Here is a 25,222-nt window from a genome sequence, read left to right as displayed (position 1 = left end):
CACAGATGTGTTGGTCCCGGTGGGACACTCGGGGCAAGGTGGGCACAGATGTGTTGGTTCCGGTGGGACACTCGGGGCAAGGTGGGCACAGATGTGTTGGTCCCGGTGGGACACTCGGGGCAAGGTGGGCACAGATGTGTTGGTTCCGGTGGGACACTCGGGGCAAGGTGGGCACAGATGTGTTGGTCCCGGTGGGACACTCGGGGCAAGGTGGGCACAGATGTGTTGGTTCCGGTGGGACACTCGGGGCAAGGTGGGCACAGATGTGTTGGTTCCGGTGGGACACTCGGGGCAAGGTGGGCACAGATGTGTTGGTCCCGGTGGGACACTCGGGGCAAGGTGGGCACAGATGTGTTGGTTCCGGTGGGACACTCGGGGCAAGGTGGGCACAGATGTGTTGGTTCCGGTGGGACACTCGGGGCAAGGTGGGCACAGATGTGTTGGTCCCGGTGGGACACTCGGGGCAAGGTGGGCACAGATGTGTTGGTTCCGGTGGGACACTCGGGGCAAGGTGGCCACAGATGTGTTGGTCCCGGTGGGACACTCGGGGCAAGGTGGGCACAGATGTGTTGGTCCCGGTGGGACACTCGGGGCAAGGTGGGCACAGATGTGTTGGTTCCGGTGGGACACTCGGGGCAAGGTGGCCACAGATGTGTTGGTCCCGGTGGGACACTCGGGGCAAGGTGGGCACAGATGTGTTGGTTCCGGTGGGACACTCGGGGCAAGGTGGCCACAGATGTGTTGGTCCCGGTGGGACACTCGGGGCAAGGTGGGCACAGATGTGTTGGTTCCGGTGGGACACTCGGGGCAAGGTGGGCACAGATGTGTTGGTCCCGGTGGGACACTCGGGGCAAGGTGGGCACAGATGTGTTGGTTCCGGTGGGACACTCGGGGCAAGGTGGCCACAGATGTGTTGGTCCCGGTGGGACACTCGGGGCAAGGTGGGCACAGATGTGTTGGTCCCGGTGGGACACTCGGGGCAAGGTGGGCCACAGATGTGTTGGTTCCGGTGGGACACTCGGGGCAAGGTGGGCACAGATGTGTTGGTTCCGGTGGGACACTCGGGGCAAGGTGGGCACAGATGTGTTGGTCCCGGTGGGACACTCGGGGCAAGGTGGGCACAGATGTGTTGGTCCCGGTGGGACACTCGGGGCAAGGTGGGCACAGATGTGTTGGTCCCGGTGGGACACTCGGGGCAAGGTGGGCACAGATGTGTTGGTTCCGGTGGGACACTCGGGGCAAGGTGGGCACAGATGTGTTGGTCCCGGTGGGACACTCGGGGCAAGGTGGGCACAGATGTGTTGGTCCCGGTGGGACACTCGGGGCAAGGTGGGCACAGATGTGTTGGTCCCGGTGGGACACTCGGGGCAAGGTGAGCACAGATGTGTTGGTCCCGGTGGGACACTCGGGGCAAGGTGGGCACAGATGTGTTGGTCCCGGTGGGACACTCGGGGCAAGGTAAAGAAATGCTTTAGGGCATTATGGGAACATGGTTGGGTATAGTGCCCCTGTGCCCCACAATCAGGGCTCCTCTGTCCCAGAGATTGTTATCCACCTGGATTTTCAGCACAGGAAATAAAAGAACAGAACAGGGTTAAAAATTGGGGTTTCAAAAGGAAGGAACAAGAGGACATAATGCGGTTAAACCCTGGGGTCTCAGAGGAAGGAGAGGACATAATGGGGTTAAACCCTGGGGTCTCAGAGGAAGGAGAGGGCATAATGGGGTTAAACCCTGGGGTCTCAGAGGAAGGAGAGGGCATAATGGGGTTAAACCCTGGGGTCTCAGAGGAAGGAGAGGGCATAATGGGGTTAAACCCTGGGGTCTCAGAGGAAGGAATGGGAGGGCATAATGGGGTTAAACCCTGGGGTCTCATAGGAAGGAGAGGGCATAATGGGGTTAAACCCTGGGGTCTCAGAGGAAGGAGAGGGCATAATGCGGTTAAACCCTGGGGTCTCAGAGGAAGGAAGGAGAGGGCATAATGGGGTTAAACCCTGGGGTCTCAGAGGAAGGAAGGAGAGGGCATAATGGGGTTAAACCCTGGGGTCTCAGAGGAAGGAAGGAGAGGGCATAATGGGGTTAAACCCTGGGGTCTCAGAGGAAGGAAGGAGAGGGCATAATGGGTTAAACCCTGGGGTCTCAGAGAAAGGAATGGGAGGGCATAATGGGGTTAAACCCTGGGGTCTCAGAGGAAGGAAGGAGAGGGCATAATGGGGTTAAACCCTGGGGTCTCAGAGGAAGGAAGGGGAGGGCATAATGGGGTTAAACCCTGGGGTCTCGGAGGAAGGAAGGAACAAGAGGACATAATGGGGTTAAACCCTGGGGTCTCGGAGGAAGGAAGGAACAAGAGGACATAATGGGGTTAAACCCTGGGGTCTCGGAGGAAGGAAGGAACAAGAGGACATAATGGGGTTAAACCCTGGGGTCTCAGAGGAAGGAGAGGGCATAATGCGGTTAAACCCTGGGGTCTCAGAGGAAGGAGAGGGCATAATGGGGTTAAACCCTGGGGTCTCAGAGGAAGGAGAGGGCATAATGGGGTTAAACCCTGGGGTCTCAGAGGAAGGAGAGGGCATAATGGGGTTAAACCCTGGGGTCTCAGAGGAAGGAATGGGAGGGCATAATGGGGTTAAACCCTGGGGTCTCATAGGAAGGAGAGGGCATAATGGGGTTAAACCCTGGGGTCTCAGAGGAAGGAGAGGGCATAATGCGGTTAAACCCTGGGGTCTCAGAGGAAGGAAGGAGAGGGCATAATGGGGTTAAACCCTGGGGTCTCAGAGGAAGGAAGGAGAGGGCATAATGGGGTTAAACCCTGGGGTCTCAGAGGAAGGAAGGAGAGGGCATAATGGGGTTAAACCCTGGGGTCTCAGAGGAAGGAAGGAGAGGGCATAATGGGGTTAAACCCTGGGGTCTCAGAGAAAGGAATGGGAGGGCATAATGGGGTTAAACCCTGGGGTCTCAGAGGAAGGAAGGAGAGGGCATAATGGGGTTAAACCCTGGGGTCTCAGAGGAAGGAAGGGGAGGGCATAATGGGGTTAAACCCTGGGGTCTCAGAGGAAGGAAGGGGAGGGCATAATGGGGTTAAACCCTGGGGTCTCAGAGGAAGGAAGGAGAGGGCATAATGGGGTTAAACTCTGGGGTCTCAGAGGAAGGAAGGAGAGGGCATAATGGGGTTAAACCCTGGGGTCTCAGAGAAAGGAATGGGAGGGCATAATGGGGTTAAACCCTGGGGTCTCAGAGGAAGGAATGGGAGGGCATAATGGGGTTAAACCCTGGGGTCTCAGAGGAAGGAGAGGGCATAATGGGGTTAAACCCTGGGGTCTCAGAGGAAGGAGAGGGCATAATGGGGTTAAACCCTGGGGTCTCAGAGGAAGGAATGGGAGGGCATAATGGGGTTAAACCCTGGGGTCTCATAGGAAGGAGAGGGCATAATGGGGTTAAACCCTGGGGTCTCAGAGGAAGGAGAGGGCATAATGCGGTTAAACCCTGGGGTCTCAGAGGAAGGAAGGAGAGGGCATAATGGGGTTAAACCCTGGGGTCTCAGAGGAAGGAAGGAGAGGGCATAATGGGGTTAAACCCTGGGGTCTCAGAGGAAGGAAGGAGAGGGCATAATGGGGTTAAACCCTGGGGTCTCAGAGGAAGGAAGGAGAGGGCATAATGGGGTTAAACCCTGGGGTCTCAGAGAAAGGAATGGGAGGGCATAATGGGGTTAAACCCTGGGGTCTCAGAGGAAGGAAGGAGAGGGCATAATGGGGTTAAACCCTGGGGTCTCAGAGGAAGGAAGGGGAGGGCATAATGGGGTTAAACCCTGGGGTCTCAGAGGAAGGAAGGGGAGGGCATAATGGGGTTAAACCCTGGGGTCTCAGAGGAAGGAAGGAGAGGGCATAATGGGGTTAAACTCTGGGGTCTCAGAGGAAGGAAGGAGAGGGCATAATGGGGTTAAACCCTGGGGTCTCAGAGAAAGGAATGGGAGGGCATAATGGGGTTAAACCCTGGGGTCTCAGAGGAAGGAGGGAGAGGGCATAATGGGGTTAAACCCTGGGGTCTCAGAGGAAGGAATGGGAGGGCATAATGGGGTTAAACCCTGGGGTCTCGAAGGAAGGAGAGGGCATAATGGGGTTAAACCCTGGGGTCTCAGAGGAAGGAATGGGAGGGCATAATGGGGTTTAGGGAGAGGGGGGGCACATGACGGGGCCCCCGGTTACTCACACAACATATTTCGTTCCCTCACCGGATACTCAGAACAGACCCATTAGCAGTTCTGGGCCGAGCTCAAGGGCGCTCTGAGCCACCGCAAGGGCCGCAGCCCCAATAGAGGCAGAGAGACCCCACACTGCAAGTTTCACAAGGGGGTTCTGAGAGCGGGGGGGCGGGGGAGGCGAGGGTTCCGCTGGGGGGTCCGATTCTGCCTCTCTCTGGAGAATGGAGTCCGGCCGCTGAGAGGAGCTCGAGATCTGAAGAGAATGAAATGATGCAACGGAAAAACTGAGGGGAAACAAGAAAAGGAGAGCAAAGGGGTGAAAAGGGGTGCGTGGGAGGGGCTAGGAAGGTTATATGGGGGGGCAAAGTATTAGTAGGGTGGGGGGGAGACAGGGAAGAGAGTGAGCGGGGGTGGGAGGAAGAGACAGAGGGCAAGTAAGAGTGAGTGGGGGTGGGAGGAAGAGACAGAGGGCAAGTAAGAGTGAGCAGGGGTGGGAGGAAGAGACAGAGGGCAAGTAAGAGAGTGAGCGGGGGTGGGAGGAAGAGACAGAGGGCAAGTAAGAGTGAGTGGGGGTGGGAGGAAGAGACAGAGGGCAAGTAAGAGAGTGAGCGGGGGTAGGAGGAAGAGACAAAGGGCAAGTAAGAGAGTGAGCGGGGGTGGGAGGAAGAGACAGAGGGCAAGTAAGAGAGTGAGCGGGGGTGGGAGGAAGAGACAGAGGGCAAGTAAGAGAGTGAGTGGGGGTGGGAGGAAGAGACAAAGGGCAAGTAAGAGAGTGAGCGGGGGTGGGAGGAAGAGACAGAGGGCAAGTAAGAGAGTGAGCGGGGTGGGAGGAAGAGACAAAGGGCAAGTAAGAGAGTGAGCGGGGGTGGGAGGAAGAGACAGAGGGCAAGTAAGAGAGTGAGCGGGGGTGGGAGGAAGAGACAAAGGGCAAGTAAGAGAGTGAGCGGGGGTGGGAGGAAGAGACAGAGGGCAAGTAAGAGAGTGAGCGGGGGTGGGAGGAAGAGACAAAGGGCAAGTAAGAGAGTGAGCGGGGGTGGGAGGAAGAGACAGAGGGCAAGTAAGAGAGTGAGCGGGGGTGGGAGGAAGAGACAGAGGGCAAGTAAGAGAGTGAGCATCGGTATGAGCCCAATGGCAACCTACACACAGGGACCTACCTTTTGTGCTGAGAGGTGAGTTGGAGGAGCCGGGTCGGCGGGTGCCTTCGGAAGAGACCGAGGCTGAGGGAGACGAGAGTCCCGTAGGGGAAGTGAGTGGGGATGCGGGAGAGGAGTTGGTGCACACTCGCCATGTCACACTCACACCTCAGCACCTCCTGCTCCCGCATTAACACCATCTGGGGGGGCAGAACAGATCCTGTAGGTGCAACTGCAACACTCACAGGGGCAAACTGCTCCCTACTTACTGTATAGCGCTCCCTATGGCATGAACTGATGCACCGGGGTCACCCCAGGGGCCCCTACTCATTTATACTGCACCCCCAGGGGCCCCTACTCATTTATACCGCACCCCCAGGGGCCCCTACTCATTTATACCGCACCCCCAGGGGCCCCTACTCATTTATACTGCACCCCCAGGGGCCCCTACTCATTTATACTGCACCCCCAGGGGCCCCTACTCATTTATACTGCACCCCCAGGGGCCCCTACTCACATTTACTGCACCCCCAGGGGCCCCCACTCACATTTACTGCACCCCCAGGGGCCCCTACTCACATTTACTGCACCCCCAGGGGCCCCTACTCACATTTACTGCACCCCCAGGGGCCCCTACTCACCCTACTGGCAGGTACCAGGGGTAGCAGTGAGGCGGGGCAGGTACCAGGGGCGGCAGTGAGGGGGCCAGGTACCAGGGGCGGCAGTGAGGGGGGGCAGGTACCCGGGGTGGCAAAGACTTGTGTGCAGAGAGGGGAATGTCTGGCTCAGAGTCTGGATTTCTGTACAACATACTCCTAGTCTGTGTATATAAATAAACGAGGGCACCTACCTGGGCAGCGCAGTACACGGGCATGAGGGGGTGCGATGCCAGGAAGAAGTCATAGAGCCGCAGGATGTGCTGGTAGTTAGTAAGGACGTGGCTGTACCATGTGATCAGCCAACTGAGAGCGAAGATACAGCCGACCTCTGACCTGGGAAAGATGGGCACAAATACTGTCTGTCAGGGCAGATGCCCACGTGCCCCCCTTGTGCTGCCCCTGGGCCATACATATACAGCCCCCCAACTGGCGGCACAGGTACCCCAAACCCACCTTACAAGGAAGCTGTGCAGCTCACTACTCTCACTCTGTATCAGCGGCATCAGGTAATGCAGAATGTGCTTGGTCCGGTCCATGGTGGGGTCCATGAAATCCCTGCAGAGTGGAATAGAGAGTCAGCCTCATTGGCCAGTGTTACCCAGGCGCTGCCCCGTGCAATGTAACAGGAGGAGGAGCTTACAGCGTGCTCTCCAGCCAATCAGCCGATCTAATGACACCCATGCTATGGCTGCCCATGCATCAACCTCCATGTACAACTGTGGGCAAGGCTTGGCATTTACATTGCTGTCTGGTTGCCACAGCTCAGTTTCCCTAGAGACCAGGCAGCAGTTGGCAAATCAGAATGGAAGAAGAATGAGAGAGACACAATGAAGAACAATAACAAAACCATCCCAGGCAGCTTGTTGTTCGGGTGGCGGGACACTGACTCCACAGTTGTGTTTGTGTCCTCGGGGGGGCAAATAATTCAGAGAGCAGCAAAATAAAGAACCAAATGCCGGATGAATAGGAATACGCCCATGTGGGATACATTAACTTGCCCTTTAAATGCTTGTCCCTCTCACCTTGGGGCACCAATTGCTTCCCAGTTTCAATTAACCCAATATGGCTTTCTGCCCCAGCAGCCTCTGCTCCTGGGATCCCTTCTGTTCTGCTGTGCAGTGCTGGAGGGACAGGGGCAGGTACTGGAGAGAGAGAGGGGTAGGTACTGAAGGGGCAGGGGCAGGAAGGACAGGGGCAGGAGCTGGAGGGACAGGGGCAGGAGCTGGAGGGACAGGGGCAGGAGCTGGAGGGACAGGGGCAGGAGCTGGAGGGGCAGGGGCAGGAGCGACAGGGGCAGGAGCTGGAGGGACAGGGACAGGAGCTGGAGGGACAGGGGCAGGAGCTGGAGGGACAGGGGCAGGAGCTGGAGGGACAGGGGCAGGAGCTGGAGGGACAGGGGCAGGAGCTGGAGGGGCAGGAGCTGGAGGGACAGGCGCAGGAGCTGGAGGGACAGGGGCAGGAGCTGGAGGGGCAGGAGCTGGAGGGACAGGGGCAGGAGCTGGAGGGACAGGCGCAGGAGCTGGAGGGACAGGCGCAGGAGCTGGAGGGACGGGGCAGGAGCTGGAGGGACGGGGCAGGAGCTGGAGGGGCAGGAGCTGGAGGGACAGGGGCAGGAGCTGGAGGGACAGGCGCAGGAGCTGGGAGGGACAGGGGCAGGAGCTGGAGGGACAGGCGCAGGAGCTGGAGGGACAGGCGCAGGAGCTGGAGGGACAGGCGCAGGAGGGACAGGCGCAGGAGGGACAGGCGCAGGAGGGACAGGCGCAGGAGGGACAGGCGCAGGAGGGACAGGCGCGAGAGAGGAAGGTGCCGGAGGGACAGGCGCAGGAGGGACAGGCGCAGGAGGGACAGGCGCAGGAGGGACAGGCGCAGGAGGGACAGGCGCGAGAGAGGAAGGTGCCGGAGGGACAGGCGCAGGAGGGACAGGCGCAGGAGGGACAGGCGCAGGAGGGACAGGCGCAGGAGGGACAGGCGCAGGAGGGACAGGCGCAGGAGGGACAGGCGCAGGAGGGACAGGCGCAGGAGGGACAGGCGCGAGAGAGGAAGGTGCCGGAGGGACAGGAGCCGCAGGGGCAGGGGAAGGCGCCGGAGGGGCAGGAGGTACAGGGGCTCAGTACCGTAGGTGATGAGTAGCGAGGGTGGAGAGCATGCCTGTGCCCAGTCGGAGTCCAACTGTCAGCAGCAGGGTGACGGCGATATCATGGAAGCCCTGGTAATAGTGCAGCTCAGGGTGAGACTGCAGCACAGAGAGAATCATGTCAGTGAGCTGTTCCAGCAGCACCGAGCGCTCTGCATCGCGCATTCCTGCAAAACAAAAGAAAGCTTGTTGCACAGGTCACATGGCCTTCCTGTCCCAAAGAGCTAACAATCTAGGAGGGAAAGAGACTAGTAGGACTGGTACAGGATGAGGGGAAGGGCACAATCCTACACACAGAGGTACCCACCGGCCCGACAGTACCTGCAGGGAAGGGCCAAACCTACACACAGAGGTACCCACCGGCCCGACAGTACCTGCAGGGAAGGGCCAAACCTACACACAGAGGTACCCACCGGCCCGACAGTACCTGCAGGGAAGGGCCAAACCTACACACTGAGGTACCCACCGGTCCGACAGTACCTGCAGGGAAGGGCCAAACCTACACACAGAGGTACCCACCGGCCCGACAGTACCTGCAGGGAAGGGAAGGGCCAAACCTACACACAGAGGTACCCACCGGCCCGACAGTACCTGCAGGGAAGGGAAGGGCCAAACCTACACACAGAGGTACCCACCGGCCCGACAGTACCTGCAGGGAAGGGCCAAACCTACACACAGAGGTACCCACCGGCCCGACAGTACCTGCAGGGAAGGGCCAAACCTACACACAGAGGTACCCACCGGCCCGACAGTACCTGCAGGGAAGGGCCAAACCTACACACAGAGGTACCCACCGGCCCGACAGTACCTGCAGGGAAGGGCCAAACCTACACACAGAGGTACCCACCGGCCCGACAGTACCTGCAGGGAAGGGCCAAACCTAACACACAGAGGTACCCACCAGCCCGACAGTACCTGCAGGGAAGGGCCAAACCTACACACAGAGGTACCCACCGGCCCGACAGTACCTGCAGGGAAGGGAAGGGCCAAACCTACACACAGAGGTACCCACCGGCCCGACAGTACCTGCAGGGAAGGGCCAACCTACACACAGAGGTACCCACCGGCCCGACAGTACCTGCAGGGAAGGGCCAAACCTACACACAGAGGTACCCACCGCCCGACAGTACCTGCAGGGAAGGGAAGGGCCAAACCTACACACAGAGGTACCCACCGGCCCGACAGTACCTGCAGGGAAGGGAAGGCCAAACCTACACACAGAGATACCCACCGGCCCGACAGTACCTGCAGGGAAGGGAAGGGCCAAACCTACACACAGAGGTACCCACCGGCCCGACAGTACCTGCAGGGAAGGGCCAAACCTACACACAGAGGTACCCACCGGCCCGACAGTACCTGCAGGGAAGGGAAGGGCCAAACCTACACACAGAGGTACCCACCGGCCCGACAGTACCTGCAGGGAAGGGAAGGGCCAAACCTACACACAGAGGTACCCCACCGGCCCGACAGTACCTGCAGGAAGGGCCAAACCTACACACAGAGGTACCCACCGGCCCGACAGTACCTGCAGGGAAGGGCCAAACCTACACACAGAGGTACCCACCGGCCCGACAGTACCTGCAGGGAAGGGCCAAACCTACACACAGAGGTACCCACCGGCCCGACAGTACCTGCAGGGAAGGGAAGGGCCAAACCTACACACAGAGGTACCCACCGGCCCGACAGTACCTGCAGGGAAGGGCCAAACCTACACACAGAGGTACCCACCGGCCCGACAGTACCTGCAGGGAAGGGCCAAACCTACACACAGAGGTACCCACCGGCCCGACAGTACCTGCAGGAAGGGAAGGCCAAACCTACACACAGAGGTACCCACCGGCCCGACAGTACCTGCAGGGAAGGGAAGGGGCCAAACCTACACACAGAGGTACCCACCGGCCCGACAGTACCTGCAGGGAAGGGCCAAACCTACACACAGAGGTACCCACCGGCCCGACAGTACCTGCAGGGAAGGGAAGGGCCAAACCTACACACAGAGGTACCCACCGGCCCGACAGTACCTGCAGGGAAGGGAAGGGCCAAACCTACACACAGAGGTACCCACCGGCCCGACAGTACCTGCAGGGAAGGGAAGGGCCAAACCTACACACAGAGATACCCACCGGCCCGACAGTACCTGCAGGGAAGGGAAGGGCCAAACCTACACACAGAGGTACCCACCGGCCCGACAGTACCTGCAGGGAAGGGCCAAACCTACACACAGAGGTACCCACCGGCCCGACAGTACCTGCAGGGAAGGGCCAAACCTACACACAGAGATACCCACCGCCCGACAGTACCTGCAGGGAAGGGCCAAACCTACACACAGAGGTACCCACCGGCCCGACAGTACCTGCAGGGAAGGGAAGGGCCAAACCTACACACAGAGGTACCCACCGGCCCGACAGTACCTGCAGGGAAGGGAAGGGCCAAACCTACACACAGAGGTACCCACCGGCCCGACAGTACCTGCAGGGAAGGGCCAAACCTACACACAGAGGTACCCACCGGCCCGACAGTACCTGCAGGGAAGCGTTTCAGCGAGCGCCTCACGTCCATCTGAACCTGGTTATAATCTGGGTGCCTGCAGCGAACCCCGCGGCCTGGGACACAAACACAGAATGAATGGAAATCCTCACTGCAAAACCCCTTTCCCTCGGCCCCCCCGGCAGCGCTTCCCGAGAGGGGGAGAAACACGGCCCCAACTCTGTCACTCCCGCCCCCCCCATAAATGGCACCCAATAACCAATCAGTGATAAGAGAGCAGCAGAATGAACCACTGGCCCCATGAACACTAATCATTTTAAGGGTTTAGTTCTCCTTTAATGGCAGTCAGGCCCAATGTCCGTACAAACCCCCACTGTACAGAATCCCAGGGTGGGAGCTGCAGGGAATGTGGTTTCTTTAATCATAATAATCACTTCTAAAGAACATTCCAAGTGATATTAGTGGCTGCCTCCCTACTGGGGGGGGGGGGGGAGTACCCCCAGAGACCCTGTAAGTACCACGCACTTATCTCATTGGCTGTTTCACTTAGAACATTTTTTTTTTGAACTTCTTCCATTGAAAAGTAATTTCCCTTTCTCTATACTGAATGTTTGTATGTTCTCACATTAGCGAGTCCCTTTGATTTTCTCAGGCACTAGATAAGGCAGGGGGGGGGTATTTAGCTCTGGTGCTGCCCTATGGAAACCCGCGAGGATGGGGGCATGATAAATACGGCCCTGAGATGAGGAATAACGCCAACGCTACAACCATCCCTTTAGTAAAAACCCTCGGGGCACTGGATATCCCAAAGGACAGGGCTCTAAACCTCCTATGGCGACTGTTGGGCTTGGGGCGAGACCGGCGCCAATCTAAGGGCCCCATTAGGGGCAGATTCATTCCTGTTAAACAGTTTTAGGCCAATTTGATAAAAATCTTCTACATTGCAGGAAATGATCATTTACGGTTCTCCCAACAGCTGATCCGACAGGTTTAAACCAATGGTTCCACTGTGGCCACATGACAATTGCTCCCAAGCTGGGGGGTAACTTTGTGCCAATTGATCGGGACTGTCTATTGGGCACATTTGCACCAAGTCTCCCCTGTGATGGTCTTTGCCCAGCCAATGAGCCCCCTGTATGCGCTGGGTGCAGATTTCATGAGACCCCCTGACCTCACACAAGTTGCCTCAGGGTAGGTGGGGTCATGGGGGGATTGTGTGGGTTGAAGTGGTGAATAGAATGGGGTGGGTCCCAAGCAGCCTGAATCAGGGACCATTTATGGAATAAAAGTGATTTATATCCTATATAATCCCATTAGCTATATTCCCTTCCATCTGCATCACCCTGTAGTGGGAGGGGCATGTAGTGGGAGGGGCAGATTCCCTGGGGAATCAGCTTTATGGAGTAGTTGGAACATTACCTGGTTTTGGAGGGAGGTGGAAGACATTGACACTGAGCAGTTTGGGCCAGACCTTCCTGCGAATCTCCTGGCTCAATAGCCCCCCGTCGCTCTCCGCTGCCCCCCTCAGCACGTCGATATCCACAGGGTCAGAGGTCAGGGCTCGGTGTATTTGCAGGGATTTTTGCTTGCGCCAAGATAGTGACTCCTCCCTCTGTGTCGCTGCAGGAGAGAGAGAGGGACCAGCAGGTTAGAGGTGCCCCAGTGCCATGTTGGGGAGATTGGACCCCGGCCCCAGCCTTGCCTGGGATTTACTGGGGTTCAGGCCAGTGGCATCTTCCCCTTGACACCCGTGCCGCCCTCCTCTTCCCCCCAAAGCCCGCGCCGGCCTCCTCTTCCCCCCCAACACCCGCACCCCTCCTCTTCCCCCCCAACCCCCGCACCCCTCCCAACGCCCGTGCCACCCTCCTCTTCCTACCCCAACGCCCGTGCCACCCTCCTCTTCCCCCCCAACGCCCGTGCCACCCTCCTCTTCCCCCCCCAACGGCCCGTGCCACCCTCCTCTTCCCCCCAACGCCCGTGCCACCCTCCTCTTCCCCCCCAACGCCCGTGCCACCCTCCTCTTCCCCCCAACGCCCGTGCCACCCTCCTCTTCCCCCCAACGCCCGTGCCACCCTCCTCTTCCCCCCCCAACGCCCGTGCCACCCTCCTCTTCCCCCCCCAACGCCCGTGCCACCCTCCTCTTCCCCCCCCAACGCCCGTGCCACCCTCCTCTTCCCCCCCAACGCCCGTGCCACCCTCCTCTTCCCCCCAACGCCCGTGCCACCCTCCTCTTCCCCCCCAACGCCCGTGCCACCCTCCTCTTCCCCCCAACGCCCGTGCCACCCTCCTCTTCCCCCCCCAACGCCGTGCCACCCTCCTCTTCCCCCCCCCAATGCCCGTGCCACCCTCCTCTTCCCCCCCAACGCCCGTGCCACCCTCCTCTTCCCCCCCAACGCCCGTGCCACCCTCCTCTTCCCCCCCCAACGCCCGTGCACCCTCCTCTTCCCCCCAACGCCCGGCCACCCTCCTCTCCCCCCAACGCCCGTGCCACCCTCCTCTTCCCCCCCCCCAACGCCCGTGCCACCCTCCCTCTTCCCCCCAACGCCCGTGCCACCCTCCTCTTCCCCCCCCAACGCCGTGCCAACCCTCCTCTTCCCCCCCAATGCCCGTGCCACCCTCCTCTTCCCCCCACCAACGCCCGTGCCACCCTCCTCTTCCCCCCCCCCAACGCCCGTGCCACCCTCCTCTTACCCCCCCCAACGCCCGTGCCACCCTCCTCTTCCCCCCAACGCCCGTGCCACCCTCCTCTTCCCCCCCCAACGCCCGTGCCACCCTCCTCTTTCCCCCCAATGCCTGTGCCACCCTCCTCATCCCCCCAACGCCTGTGCCACCCTCCTCTTCCCCCCCAACACCCGTGCCACCCTCCTCTTCCCCCCCAACACCCGTGCCACCCTCCTCTTCCCCCAACACATGTGCCAGGCATTATGCCATACCCTGCTGCTGTTCCAAGGGCACCGTGCATAAACCCTAACACTCCCAGCACTACGGACCCACCCCAATTGGTACCATGACAGCACCAGCGTACTGCCAGCACATCCCCAACCATTCCTACAGGGGGGAGGGGCACAGATTTAATAATGTGCCCCCCAGGGGGTAAAAGATCGGATTAAGAGCCCAGTGGATCTGATTAGGCAGGATAATCCAATCTCTGCTAAATGAGCCATTTATGGGGGGCCCTGTGAGAGGGGGGGGGGCCCTGAGCAGGCAGTTTCCCAATATAACTATATTGCCGTCAGCACCTCTGGGTTCAGTTAGACTGCAGCTCCCTTCTCTACAGAACCGCAGGAGCATTCTGCCACCTAGTGGCCACAGGGCAACAAAATCCGCAGGCCAATGAGGCGACCTCCTAATGGGCCAATTAGCTGCTGCCTCAGTCTAAAAGGGGCACAGTTGGCAGGTTCTATTGCCCTGTCTGCCCTCGATGCATTGCTGCACTATAGCAACTCCCGTCATCCCTGCAGCAAAATACCCCCAGTCACTGTGGCAAATGGTTTGTTGTACTGTTTTGGTTGCCCTTTAAACAAACGTGTTAAGATCACTAAACACAATGGGAATGGTGAGGGCAACACAGATCTGCCCCCCATCCCTACAGGAACCCCCCATAACTGACCCAGGAACTCCCAGCAGCTCAGGAAGCTTGTGCACCTTCCCCTGTCTATAGTGATTGTGAGCCCAGTGGCCCGATTAGCGATATAAGTGAGCCCCCGCAGGGGGGTAGGTATGACAGTATTGCCCTTACATGCCCCGCAGGGGGGTAGGTATGACAGTATTGCCCTTACATGCCCCGCAGGGGGGTAGGTATGACAGTATTGCCCTTACATGCCCCGCAGGGGGGTAGGTATGACAGTATTGCCCTTACATGCCCCGCAGGGGGGTAGGTATGACAGTATTGCCCTTACATGCCCCGCAGGGGGTAGGTATGACAGTATTGCCCTTACATGCCCCGCAGGGGGGTAGGTATGACAGTATTGCCCTTACATGCCCCGCAGGGGGGTAGGTATGACAGTATTGCCCTTACATGCCCCGCAGGGGGTAGGTATGACAGTATTGCCCTTACATGCCCCGCAGGGGGTAGGTATGACAGTATTGCCCTTACATGCCCCGCAGGGGGGTAGGTATGACAGTATTGCCCTTACATGCCCGCAGGGGGGTAGGTATGACAGTATTGCCCTTACATGCCCCGCAGGGGGGTAGGTATGACAGTATTGCCCTTACATGCCCCGCAGGGGGTAGTATGACAGATGCCCTTACATGCCCGCAGGGGGGTAGGTATGACAGTATTGCCCTTACATGCCCCGCAGGGGGGTAGGTATGACAGTATTGCCCTTACATGCCCCGCAGGGGGGTAGGTATGGTATGACAGTATTGCCCTTACATGCCCCGCAGGGGGGTAGGTATGACAGTATTGCCCTTACATGCCCCGCAGGGGGTAGGTATGACAGTATTGCCCTTACATGCCCCGCAGGGGGGAGTATGACAGTATTGCCCTACCCCGCAGGGGGTAGGTATGACAGTATTGCCCTTACATGCCCCGCAGGGGGGTAGGTATGACAGTATTGCCCTTACATGCCCCGCAGGGGGGTAGGTATGACAGTATTGCCCTTACATGCCCCGCAGGGGGGTAGGTATGACAGTATTGCCCTTACATGCCCCGCAGGGGGTAGGTATGACAGTATTGCCCTTACATGCCCCGCAGGGGGGTAGGTATGACAGTATTGCCCTTACATGCCCCGCAGGGGGGTAGGTATGACAGTATTGCCCTTACATGCCCCGCAGGGGGGTAGGTATGACAGTATTGCCCTTACATGCCCCGCAGGGGGGTAGGTATGACAGTATTGCCCTTACATGCCCCGCAGGGGGGTAGGTATGACAGTATTGCCCTTACATGCCCCGCAGGGGGGTAGGTATGACAGTATTGCCCTTACATGCCCCGCAGGGGGGTAGGTATGACAGTATTGCCCTTACATGCCCCGCAGGGGGTAGGTATGACAGTATTGCCCTTACATGCCCCGCAGGGGGGTAGGTATGACAGTATTGCCCTTACATGCCCCGCAGGGGGTAGGTATGACAGTATTGCCCTTACATGCCCCGCAGGGGGGTAGGTATGACAGTATTGCCCTTACATGCCCCGCAGGGGGGTAGGTATGACAGTATTGCCCTTACATGCCCCGCGGGGGGTAGGTATGACAGTATTGCCCTACATGCCCCGCAGGTGGGTAGGTATGACAGTATTGCCCTTACATGCCCGCAGGGGGTAGGTATGACAGTATTGCCCTTACATGCCCCGCAGGGGGGTAGGTATGACAGTATTGCCCTTACATGCCCCGCAGGGGGTAGGTATGACAGTATTGCCCTTACAGCCCCGCAGGGGGTAGGTATGACAGTATTTGCCCTTACATGCCCCGCAGGGGGGTAGGATGACAGTATTGCCCTTACATGCCCCGCAGGGGGGGTAGGTATGACAGTATTGCCCTTACATGCCCCACAGGGGGTAGGTATGACAGTATTGCCCTTACATGCCCCGCAGGGGGGTAGGTATGACAGTATTGCCCTTACATGCCCCGCAGGGGGGTAGGTATGACAGTATTGCCCTTACATGCCCCGCAGGGGGGTAGGTATGACAGTATTGCCCTTACATGCCCCGCAGGGGGGTAGGTATGACAGTATTGCCCTTACATGCCCCACAGGGGGGTAGGTATGACAGTATTGCCCTTACATGCCCCACAGGGGGGTAGGTAGAAGGATGAGGGCCTGACACGGAATGGTACACCCCTCACCTGTCCCGGGCCCCGCTCCCCGCCGCCTCCCCCCGGAGCCGCTCATTCTACTCGGTTCCCCACGGAAGACAGGAAGCCCACAGGCAGCTCCTTCCGGTACCTCCGGCTCAGCCAATCAGCAGCGAGGATTGAGGTGCCGCAACCTATTGCACTTTGTGCCCTGCCCCAGGGAATAGGTGCCAGCCGGTTAGTTCCCACGTAACGCCCATCCCAAGCGTGCCCGACATTTACTTCTCTAATAGAACTACACTACCCAGAGTCCCTTGCGTCGCCGTCTCTTCCCCTGCAGATCTGATTGGGCGAAGGATGCTGGGCGGGAAAACGGCATGTGCTGTAGGCGGAACGTTTACATGTGGGAGGGGCGTACTACTTGGCTCCGCCCAGCTTGGCTGCACATCTTGTCCTTCGAGGTTACGGGGGCGGGAGATAAAACTTGAGCTGGCTGCTGATTGGCGTAAGGATGTTATGTGTCTCCACCTCCCGTGCGCTTATTGGTCTGTGAGAGACAATATTGTGCCAAGGGGCGGGGTTGGCAGAAGTAGCGCTGACTTATCCCGGAGCTACCTGAGAGGAACCCCGGCAGCGACACCGACCCGCCCGGCCTGGGGCAGCGACACCGAGCGACTGGAAATAACCTCTCCTGTAGTGCTGTGTGGCACTCAGCAAGTAGCCCTGGGGTGGGAGGGGCCCGGAGACCCCGGGTGGGAGGGGCACAGCAACTGTACAGCAAGGAGGAAGTGGGTGACCCTAAAAGGGGAGTGGCAGAAAGACACAGCCCTATAGGGGTTTGGTGGCATGGGGAAGGGCTAATGGGCTTCTAGTTACCCAGGGTCAGGCCCCAGTGAGTGTTACCCCAGTGAGTGTTACCCCAGTGAGTGTTACCCCAGGGTCAGGCCCCAGTGAGTGTTACCCCAGTGAGTGTTACCCCAGTGAGTGTTACCCCAGGGTCAGGCCCCAGTGAGTGTTACCCCAGTGAGTGTTACCCCAGTGAGTGTTACCCCAGGTCAGGCCCCAGTGAGTGTTACCCCAGTGAGTGTTACCCCAGTGAGTGTTACCCCAGGGTCAGGCCCCAGTGAGTGTTACCCCAGTGAGTGTTACCCCAGTGAGTGTTACCCCAGGGTCAGGCCCCAGTGAGTGTTACCCCAGTGAGTGTTACCCCAGTGAGTGTTACCCCAGGGTCAGGCCCCAGTGAGTGTTACCCCAGTGAGTGTTACCCCAGTGAGTGTTACCCCAGGGTCAGGCCCCCAGTGAGTGTTACCCCAGTGAGTGTTACCCCAGTGAGTGTTACCCCAGGGTCAGGCCCCAGTGAGTGTTACCCCAGTGAGTGTTACCCCAGGGTCAGGCCCCAGTGAGTGTTACCCCAGGGTCAGGCCCCAGTGAGTGTTACCCCAGTGAGTGTTGCCCCAGGGTCAGGCCCCAGTGTCAGGCCCCAGTGAGTGTTACCCCAGGGTCAGGCCCCAGTGAGTGTTACCCCAGGGTCAGGTCCCAGTGAGTGTTACCCCAGGGTCAGGTCCCAGTGAGTGTTACCCCAGGGTCAGGTCCCAGTGAGTGTTACCCCAGGGTCAGGCCCCAGTGAGTGTTACCCCAGGGTCAGGCCCCAGTGAGTGTTACCCCAGGGTCAGGCCCCAGTGAGTGTTACCCCAGGGTCAGGCCCCAGTGAGTGTTACCCCAGGGTCAGGTCCCAGTGAGTGTTACCCCAGGGTCAGGTCCCAGTGAGTGTTACCCCAGGGTCAGGCCCCAGTGAGTGTTGCCCCAGGGTCAGGTCCCAGTGAGGAGACAGTTGCCCCAGGTACAGGCCAGGCCCCAGTGAGGAGACAGTTGCCCCAGGTACAGGCCAGACCCCAGTAAGGAGACAGTTGCCCCAGGGTCAGGCCCCAGTGAGGAGACAGTTGCCCCAGGTACAGGTCAGGCCCCAGTGAGTGTTGCCCCAGGTACAGGCCCCAGTGAGGAGACAGTTGCCCCAGGTACAGGCCAGGCCCCAGTGAGGAGACAGTTGCCCCAGGTACAGGCCAGGCCCAGTGAGGAGACAGTTGCCCCAGGTACAGGCCAGGCCCCAGTGAGTGTTGCCCCAGGGTCAGGCCCCAGTGAGGAGACAGTTGCCCCAGGTACAGGCCAGGCCCCAGTGAGGAGACAGTTGCCCCAGGTACAGGCCAGGCCCCAGTGAGGAGACAGTTGCCCCAGGTACAGGCCAGGCCCCAGTGAGTGTTGCCCCAGGGTCAGGCCCCAGTGAGGAGACAGTTGCCCCAGGTACAGGCCAGGCCCCAGTGTAAGTTCCTGTTGGTACAAAAGGAGCTGACCGTGGTACTTAGGGCCCCCCCCCCCCCCGAGGAAATTCAGTTGTCTCCGCCCCTTGCCGACCATGGCCGAACAGAATCCTCTCCCAGTCCGAAGGAAGAAGGCGACTCGTGTCCAGAGTGTGAGCCACAGCCCCTCCGAGAAAGAGCAACCTGGGGGCAACGAGAAGCCCCGCTGGGGGGAGTCTGATTTCAGGTAACCAGGCTGGAAAGGGGAACCCCCCCACCCTTAGTTATAGGGGCTGCGCTTGATTGGTTTACATGCATTTGGGGTGGATCATTGGATCCCCCCTCCCCATGTGACCCCCCTGCTATTGTTACTCATATTAGATTGGCCCTCTGGGGCAGTTGTATTGTTCCCCCCTGAAGGACACACCCCAGCCAATCCCTGCCTTTCTTATTTTCTTCTTCCAATCCAGGTGTCACAGGGTCCAGGAGTCCCTTCTCAGTTCTGCCAGCGGGTTCAGTAACTACCGCGGGATCCTAAACTGGTGTGTGGTGATGCTGGTAAGTACCGAACAACTGCAACCCAACTACTAAACCCATTGCCCATAGGTAAAGGGAGGGGTAAATATCACATGGGGGGAGGCAGTACAGTGAGGCACCCCAGGCCTGGGTTAGTAGCACTGGGATTTTATTTAGTTCAACTTTCCTTGGAAACCCTTCAGCTTCCATAGGAACAGGTGCAGCCCCCAATCCCTTGCCCCCCTGTATCCTCCCATTAAATGTACTGATTCCTCAAGCAGTTGGGTGGGTCTCATTCTTATAATATAGAAAGCGGCCCCGTATGTCAGCAAGAAGGCTGCTCTCAGGTACTGACCCACTGATCCAGTAATGCCATACAGTCTAGTTGGTACCCGGGGGGTCCCACACACCTTCAAGCTGCAGCACTATGGGAAAGGCACAGAATTTACCCTGGAACTGCTGGGCTTGTGTACTGGGGGGTGGTAACTGGGCCATCAGGGGGGATTCTGTGACTGGGGCTTGGCAAGCAATCGGTGGTTCCGGTAATATTCTCCATTAAAGGAACAGTAACACCAAAAAGTGAAAGTGTTTTAAAGTAATTAAAATATAATGTACAGTTGCCCTGCGCTGGTAAAACTGGTAAGTTTGCTACAGAAACGCTAATATAGTTTATATAAATGAGCTGCTATGTCAACACGGGGGCAGCCATTGAAGTTGGAAAAAAGGAGAAAAGGCACAGGCACATAGCAGATAACAGATAAGCTTTGTAGAATATAATGGGGGTTTTATCTGTTATCTGCTAAGTAACCTGTGCCTTTTCTCCTGTAAATGGCTGCCCCCGTGGCTACACAGCAGCTTATTATATAAACTATAGTAGTTTTTCTGAGGCAAACACCCCAGTTGTACCAGTACAGGGCAGCATTACATTATATAGTAATTACTTTTATACACTTTCATTTTTTGGTGTTACTGTCCCTTTAAGGCAGTGATCCCCAACCAGTGGCTTTTGAGCAACATGTTGCTCCCCAACCCCTTGGATGTTGCTCCCCATGGCCTAAAAGCAGGTGCTTATTTTTAAATTCCTGGGTTTTGAGCAAGTTTTGGTTGCATAAAAACCAAGTATAATGTCAAACAGAGCCTTCTGTAGGCTGCCATTCCACAGAGGGGCTGCCTAATAGCCAATTACAGCTCTTATTGGCACCCCCAGGAACATTTTTCATGCTTTTGTTGCTCCCCAACACTTTTTCCATTTAAATGTGGCTCACGGGTATAAAACGTTGGGGATTCCTGCTTTAAGGCTATAGACCAAAAGGGTGGGCTGGGCTATTTGTTTTTGTCAGGGGCTCTGTATCTACATTTGAAGAGGTAAATGTGCTGTAAACTGGCCTCTTCCTTCCCTACAGCCCAGCCAACTAGCCATCTTCCTTCCCTACAGCCCAGCCAACTAGCCATCTTCCTTCCCTACAGCCCAGCCAACTAGCCATCTTCCTTCCCTACAGTCCAGCCAACTGGCCTCTTCCTTCCCTACAGTCCAGCCAACTGGCCTCTTCCTTCCCTACAGCCCAGCCAACTAGCCATCTTCCTTCCCTACCGCCCAGCCAACTAACCATCTTCCTTCCCTACCGCCCAGCCAACTAGCCATCTTCCTTCCCTACAACCCAGCCAACTAGCCATCTTCCTTCCCTACCGCCCAGCCAACTAACCATCTTCCTTCCCTACCGCCCAGCCAACTAGTCATCTTCCTTCCCTACCGCCCAGCCAACTGGCCTCTTCCTTCCCTACCGCCCAGCCAACTAACCATCTTCCTTCCCTACCGCCCAGCCAACTAGTCATCTTCCTTCCCTACCGCCCAGCCAACTGGCCTCTTCCTTCCCTACCGCCCAGCCAACTAGCTATCTTCCTTCCCTAAAGCCCAGCCAGCTGGCCTCTTCCTTCCCTACCGCCCAGCCAACTGGCCTCTTCCTTCCCTACAGCCCAGCCAACTAACCATCTTCCTTCCCTACCGCCCAGCCAACTAGTCATCTTCCTTCCCTACCGCCCAGCCAACTGGCCTCTTCCTTCCCTACCGCCCAGCCAACTAACCATCTTCCTTCCCTACCGCCCAGCCAACTAGTCATCTTCCTTCCCTACCGCCCAGCCAACTGGCCTCTTCCTTCCCTACAGCCCAGCCAACTAGCCATCTTCCTTCCCTACCGCCCAGCCAACTAACCATCTTCCTTCCCTACCGCCCAGCCAACTAGCCATCTTCCTTCCCTACAGCCCAGCCAACTAGCCATCTTCCTTCCCTACCGCCCAGCCAACTAACCATCTTCCTTCCCTACCGCCCAGCCAACTAGTCATCTTCCTTCCCTACCGCCCAGCCAACTGGCCTCTTCCTTCCCTACCGCCCAGCCAACTAACCATCTTCCTTCCCTACCGCCCAGCCAACTAGTCATCTTCCTTCCCTACCGCCCAGCCAACTAGCCATCTTCCTTCCCTGCCGCCCAGCCAACTGGCCTCTTCCTTCCCTACAGCCCAGCCAACTAACCATCTTCCTTCCCTACAGCCCAGCCAACTAACCATCTTCCTTCCCTACCGCCCAGCCAACTAGCCATCTTCCTTCCCTACAGCCCAGCCAACTGGCCTCTTCCTTCCCTACCGCCCAGCCAACTAGCTATCTTCCTTCCCTACAGCCCAGCCAGCTGGCCTCTTCCTTCCCTACCGCCCAGCCAACTGGCCTCTTCCTTCCCTACAGCCCAGCCAACTGGCCTCTTCCTTCCCTACAGCCCAGCCAACTGGCCTCTTCCTTCCCTACAGCCCAGCCAACTGGCCTCTTCCTTCCCTACCGCCCAGCCAACTAGCTATCTTCCTTCCCTACAGCCCAGCCAGCTGGCCTCTTCCTTCCCTACCGCCCAGCCAACTGGCCTCTTCCTTCCCTACAGCCCAGCCAACTGGCCTCTTCCTTCCCTACAGCCCAGCCAACTAGTTCTGCATTGTGGCTCCTATGGAAGCTGTAGGCTGGGATATTACAAGTCCCCCCTATGAGAGGCATCAGGGCCCAGCCAATGCACTCAGTCCTTTCCCTTTTATAGAGAAGAAACAGACTTGACTTTCCTGTAACTTTGTAGCCGGACTCCCAGTGTAACTGGCCTGTGGGATATAGAGATCTTAGTAATGCCTGGCCATTATGGAATGTCTCACTGTTGTTGCATTTGGACAGAAAGTGCCCAAGTGGCAGTGCCTGGTGTATTGCCCAGTGCTGCAGTGCCCAGCGTCTTGCCCGGTGTGGCAGTGCCCGGCGTATTGCCCAGTGTGGGAGTGCCCGGGATATTGCCCAGTGTGGCAGTGCCCGGCGTATTGCCCAGTGTGGGAAGGCAGGAACATCACATGTGTGTGGCACTACCCTGGCACTGAATACCCCTGTGTGTCATTAACTGCCTCCTTATCAGCTGCCAAAGGTCACCGGATCTGGGAGAGGAGAGATAGCGGCTGCCACTCCCTCTGCCACATTGCTGCCATTCCTCTCTCCTGGCCAGTCAGGCTGCCGTACATATGTGCCCTACACAGGCTTACACATCTGATTGGGCAGGGTGGCCCCTTCCAGCAGGGAGTCTGGGCAGAGCAGGCTGGGAGCCAATCACATTGCATTCAGGCAGAACATTGGCACATAGAAGGGAAGAGAGGTGGGGGGGGGGTATATATCATATATTGATGGTCTGCCCCACTATTTGGGGGGGGGTGGGGGTTATTGTGCCTAGATGGGGTGAGAGGGATCTGTGTGCATCATTATTCTGATTCTGTTGGCAGGTTCTGAGCAATGCCCGTCTGTTCCTGGAGAACCTAATAAAGTGAGTGTTTGGCTCTTATCTTCCCCTTTTGTTTTACCTGATTCTGCTTTAAAGGAACAGTAACACCAAAAAATAAAAGAGCTTTAAAGTACCAAAAATATAATGCACTGTTGCCCTGCACTGGTAAAACTGGTGTGTTTGCTACAGTAACCCTACTATAGTTTATATAAATAACCCGCTGTGTAGCCCCGGGGGCAGCCGTTCCTGCACTGGTACAGCTGGGGTGTTTGCTACAGAAACCCTACTATAGTTTATATAAATACCCCGCTGTGTAGCCCCGGGGGCAGCCATTCCTGCACTGGTACAGCTGGGGTGTTTGCTACAGAAACCCTACTATAGTTTATATAAATACCCCGCTGTGTAGCCCCGGGGGCAGCCGTTCAAGCTGGGAAAAAAGGAGAAAAGGCACAGGTTACATAACAGATAACAGTAGAATACAATGGTGTTTTATCTCTTATCTGCTATGTGCTTGGGCCTTTTCTCCTTTGAACGGCTGCCCCCGGGGCTACACAGCGGGGTATTTATATAAACTATAGTAGGGTTTCTGTAGCAAACACCCCAGCTGTACCAGTGCCGGAATGGCTGCCCCCGGGGCTACACAGCGGGGTATTTATATAAACTATAGTAGGGTTTCTGTAACAAACACCCCAGCTGTACCAGTGCAGGAACGGCTGCCCCCGGGGCTACACAGCGGGTTATTTATATAAACTATAGTAGGGTTTCTGTAGCAAACACCCCAGCTGTACCAGTGCAGGAATGGCTGCCCCCGGGGCTACACAGTGGGGTATTTATATAAACTATAGTAGGGTTTCTGTAGCAAACACCCCAGCTGTACCGGTGCAGGAATGGCTGCCCCCGGGGCTACACAGCGGGGTATTTATATAAACTATAGTAGGGTTTCTGTAGCAAACACCCCAGCTGTACCAGTGCAGGAATGGCTGCCCCCGGGGCTACACAGCGGGGTATTTATATAAACTATAGTAGGGTTTCTGTAGCAAACACCCCAGCTGTACCAGTGCAGGAATGGCTGCCCCCGGGGCTACACAGCGGGGTATTTATATAAACTATAGTAGGGTTTCTGTAGCAAACACCCCAGCTGTACCAGTGCAGGAATGGCTGCCCCCGGGGCTACACAGCGGGGGTATTTATATAAACTATAGTAGGGTTTCTGTAGCAAACACCCCAGCTGTACCAGTGCAGGAATGGCTGCCCCCGGGGCTACACAGCGGGGTATTTATATAAACTATAGTAGGGTTTCTGTAGCAAACACCCCAGCTGTACCAGTGCAGGAATGGCTGCCCCCGGGGCTACACAGCGGGGGTATTTATATAAACTATAGTAGGGTTTCTGTAGCAAACACCCCAGCTGTACCAGTGCAGGAATGGCTGCCCCCGGGGCTACACAGCGGGGTATTTATATAAACTATAGTAGGGTTTCTGTAGCAAACACCCCAGCTGTACCAGTGCAGGAATGGCTGCCCCCGGGGCTACACAGCGGGGTATTTATATAAACTATAGTAGGGTTTCTGTAGCAAACACCCCAGCTGTACCGGTGCAGGAATGGCTGCCCCCGGGGCTACACAGCGGGGTATTTATATAAATTATAGTAGGGTTTCTGTAGCAAACACACAACTTTTACCAGTGCAGGCAGCAGCACATTATATTTTAGTTACTTTTATACACTTTCATTTTTTGGTGTTACTGTTCCTTTATCAAATCAAATCAAATCACTTTTATTGTCACATCACGTTACTGGTACACAGATACAGTACATGTGAGTGAAATTCTTATGTGCAAGCTACACAAGCAATAGTGTTGTACAATTTTAAGAATAAATATGCATATGAATAATACAGTAGTATTAATATTGAGCAAGTATTGAAAAATACTTAGTGACTATACGTGACCGTGTAATGTCTATGAGACCTATTGGTCAGTGTTCAGCAGTCTGATGGCCTGATGATAGAAGCTGTCCCTCAGCCTGCTGGTTCGGGACTGGATACTTCCATACCTCCTGCCTGACGGGAGCAGTTTAAATAAGTTGTTACTGGGATGACTGGAGTCTTTGATAATCCTCCTGGCTTTCCTCAGGCACCGCTTCCTGTAGATGTCATGGAGAGAGGGAAGCCAGATCCCACTTCAGTGCATGGGATTGGGGTTAGAGGGCCGCTGTATGGCCAGTGAGAGTGCATGGGATTGGGGTTAGAGGGCCGCTGTATGGCCAGTGGGTTTGTATGGGTTTGGGGTTAGA

The 25,222-nt window shown here is 57.2% G+C and overlaps 2 protein-coding genes and 2 long non-coding RNA genes across 15 annotated transcripts in view; 2 read left to right on the top strand and 2 right to left on the bottom strand.

Annotated features, from left to right (window-relative positions):
- Positions 1-1,463: 1,463 nt before the first annotated feature.
- Positions 1,464-16,625, bottom strand: LOC116411584 (TBC1 domain family member 20-like). 6 transcript variants are annotated; one of them, XR_004223217.1, is made up of 9 exons: positions 16,387-16,624; positions 12,029-12,229; positions 10,645-10,725; positions 8,103-8,289; positions 6,442-6,543; positions 6,180-6,321; positions 5,351-5,413; positions 4,205-4,480; positions 1,464-1,555 (listed from the first exon to the last, which is right to left on the bottom strand). XR_004223217.1 is itself a non-coding variant. In XM_031904090.1 (9 exons), exons 1-8 carry the CDS (start codon positions 16,430-16,432, stop codon positions 4,234-4,236), a joined length of 1,038 nt encoding a protein of 345 aa, XP_031759950.1. In that variant the 5' UTR covers positions 16,433-16,624; the 3' UTR covers positions 1,464-1,555; positions 4,205-4,233. The 6 variants fall into 6 exon arrangements, 5 of the variants coding, with proteins under 5 accessions (XP_031759950.1, XP_031759948.1, XP_031759949.1 ...); XM_031904090.1 differs by having other exon boundaries at positions 4,205-4,449; XM_031904088.1 differs by having other exon boundaries at positions 5,351-5,529; positions 16,387-16,623.
- On the bottom strand, positions 8,296-10,404 carry LOC116411586. Of its 3 annotated transcripts, XR_004223220.1 has the most exons (4): positions 10,033-10,055; positions 9,720-9,917; positions 8,680-9,002; positions 8,296-8,568 (listed from the first exon to the last, which is right to left on the bottom strand). It is a non-coding gene; the product is annotated as an uncharacterized LOC116411586 (long non-coding RNA). The 3 variants fall into 3 exon arrangements; XR_004223221.1 differs by lacking the exons at positions 8,296-8,568; positions 10,033-10,055 and adding an exon at positions 10,260-10,404 and having other exon boundaries at positions 8,657-9,002; positions 9,720-9,864; XR_004223219.1 differs by lacking the exon at positions 8,296-8,568 and having other exon boundaries at positions 8,657-9,002.
- Positions 16,626-16,667: 42 nt separating the features above from the next.
- LOC116411585 lies at positions 16,668-17,874 on the top strand. Its single transcript, XR_004223218.1, has 2 exons — positions 16,668-17,389; positions 17,635-17,874. It is a non-coding gene; the product is annotated as an uncharacterized LOC116411585 (long non-coding RNA).
- A 141-nt stretch (positions 17,875-18,015) lies between these two features.
- dgat1 (diacylglycerol O-acyltransferase 1) overlaps positions 18,016-25,222 on the top strand; it is a 44,772-nt gene continuing 37,565 nt past the window's right edge. The window contains exons 1-5 of one of the 5 annotated variants that reach the window (XM_031904083.1): positions 18,016-18,143; positions 18,291-18,388; positions 18,426-18,876; positions 19,100-19,187; positions 22,932-22,972. In XM_031904083.1, coding sequence (XP_031759943.1) covers positions 18,746-18,876; positions 19,100-19,187; positions 22,932-22,972 — 260 coding nt within the window. In that variant the 5' untranslated portion in view covers positions 18,016-18,143; positions 18,291-18,388; positions 18,426-18,745. The other 4 variants (XM_031904085.1, XM_031904084.1, XM_031904086.1 and 1 more) reach the window with 4 other exon arrangements.

This window comes from Xenopus tropicalis, chromosome 6 (genome assembly GCF_000004195.4).
Source record: "Xenopus tropicalis strain Nigerian chromosome 6, UCB_Xtro_10.0, whole genome shotgun sequence".
Taxonomy (NCBI): Eukaryota; Metazoa; Chordata; class Amphibia; order Anura; family Pipidae; genus Xenopus; species Xenopus tropicalis.
The sequence above is the reverse complement of the archived record's forward strand: the minus strand, read 5'-3'. Positions and strand labels throughout refer to the sequence as shown.

Bases quoted from the DNA above. Each gene is read 5' to 3' on its own strand.
- LOC116411584 (XM_031904088.1), bottom strand. From the start codon at position 16,432: ATGAGCGGCTCCGGGGGGAGGCGGCGGGGAGCGGGGCCCGGGACAG. The intron at 10,726-12,028 runs GTAATGTTCCAA...TTTGTGTCCCAG, and splicing joins CCACCTCCCTCCAAAACCAG to GCCGCGGGGTTCGCTGCAGG. The intron at 5,530-6,179 runs GTAGGTGCCCTC...CTGCCCCCCCAG, and splicing joins CCGTGTACTGCGCTGCCCAG to ATGGTGTTAATGCGGGAGCA.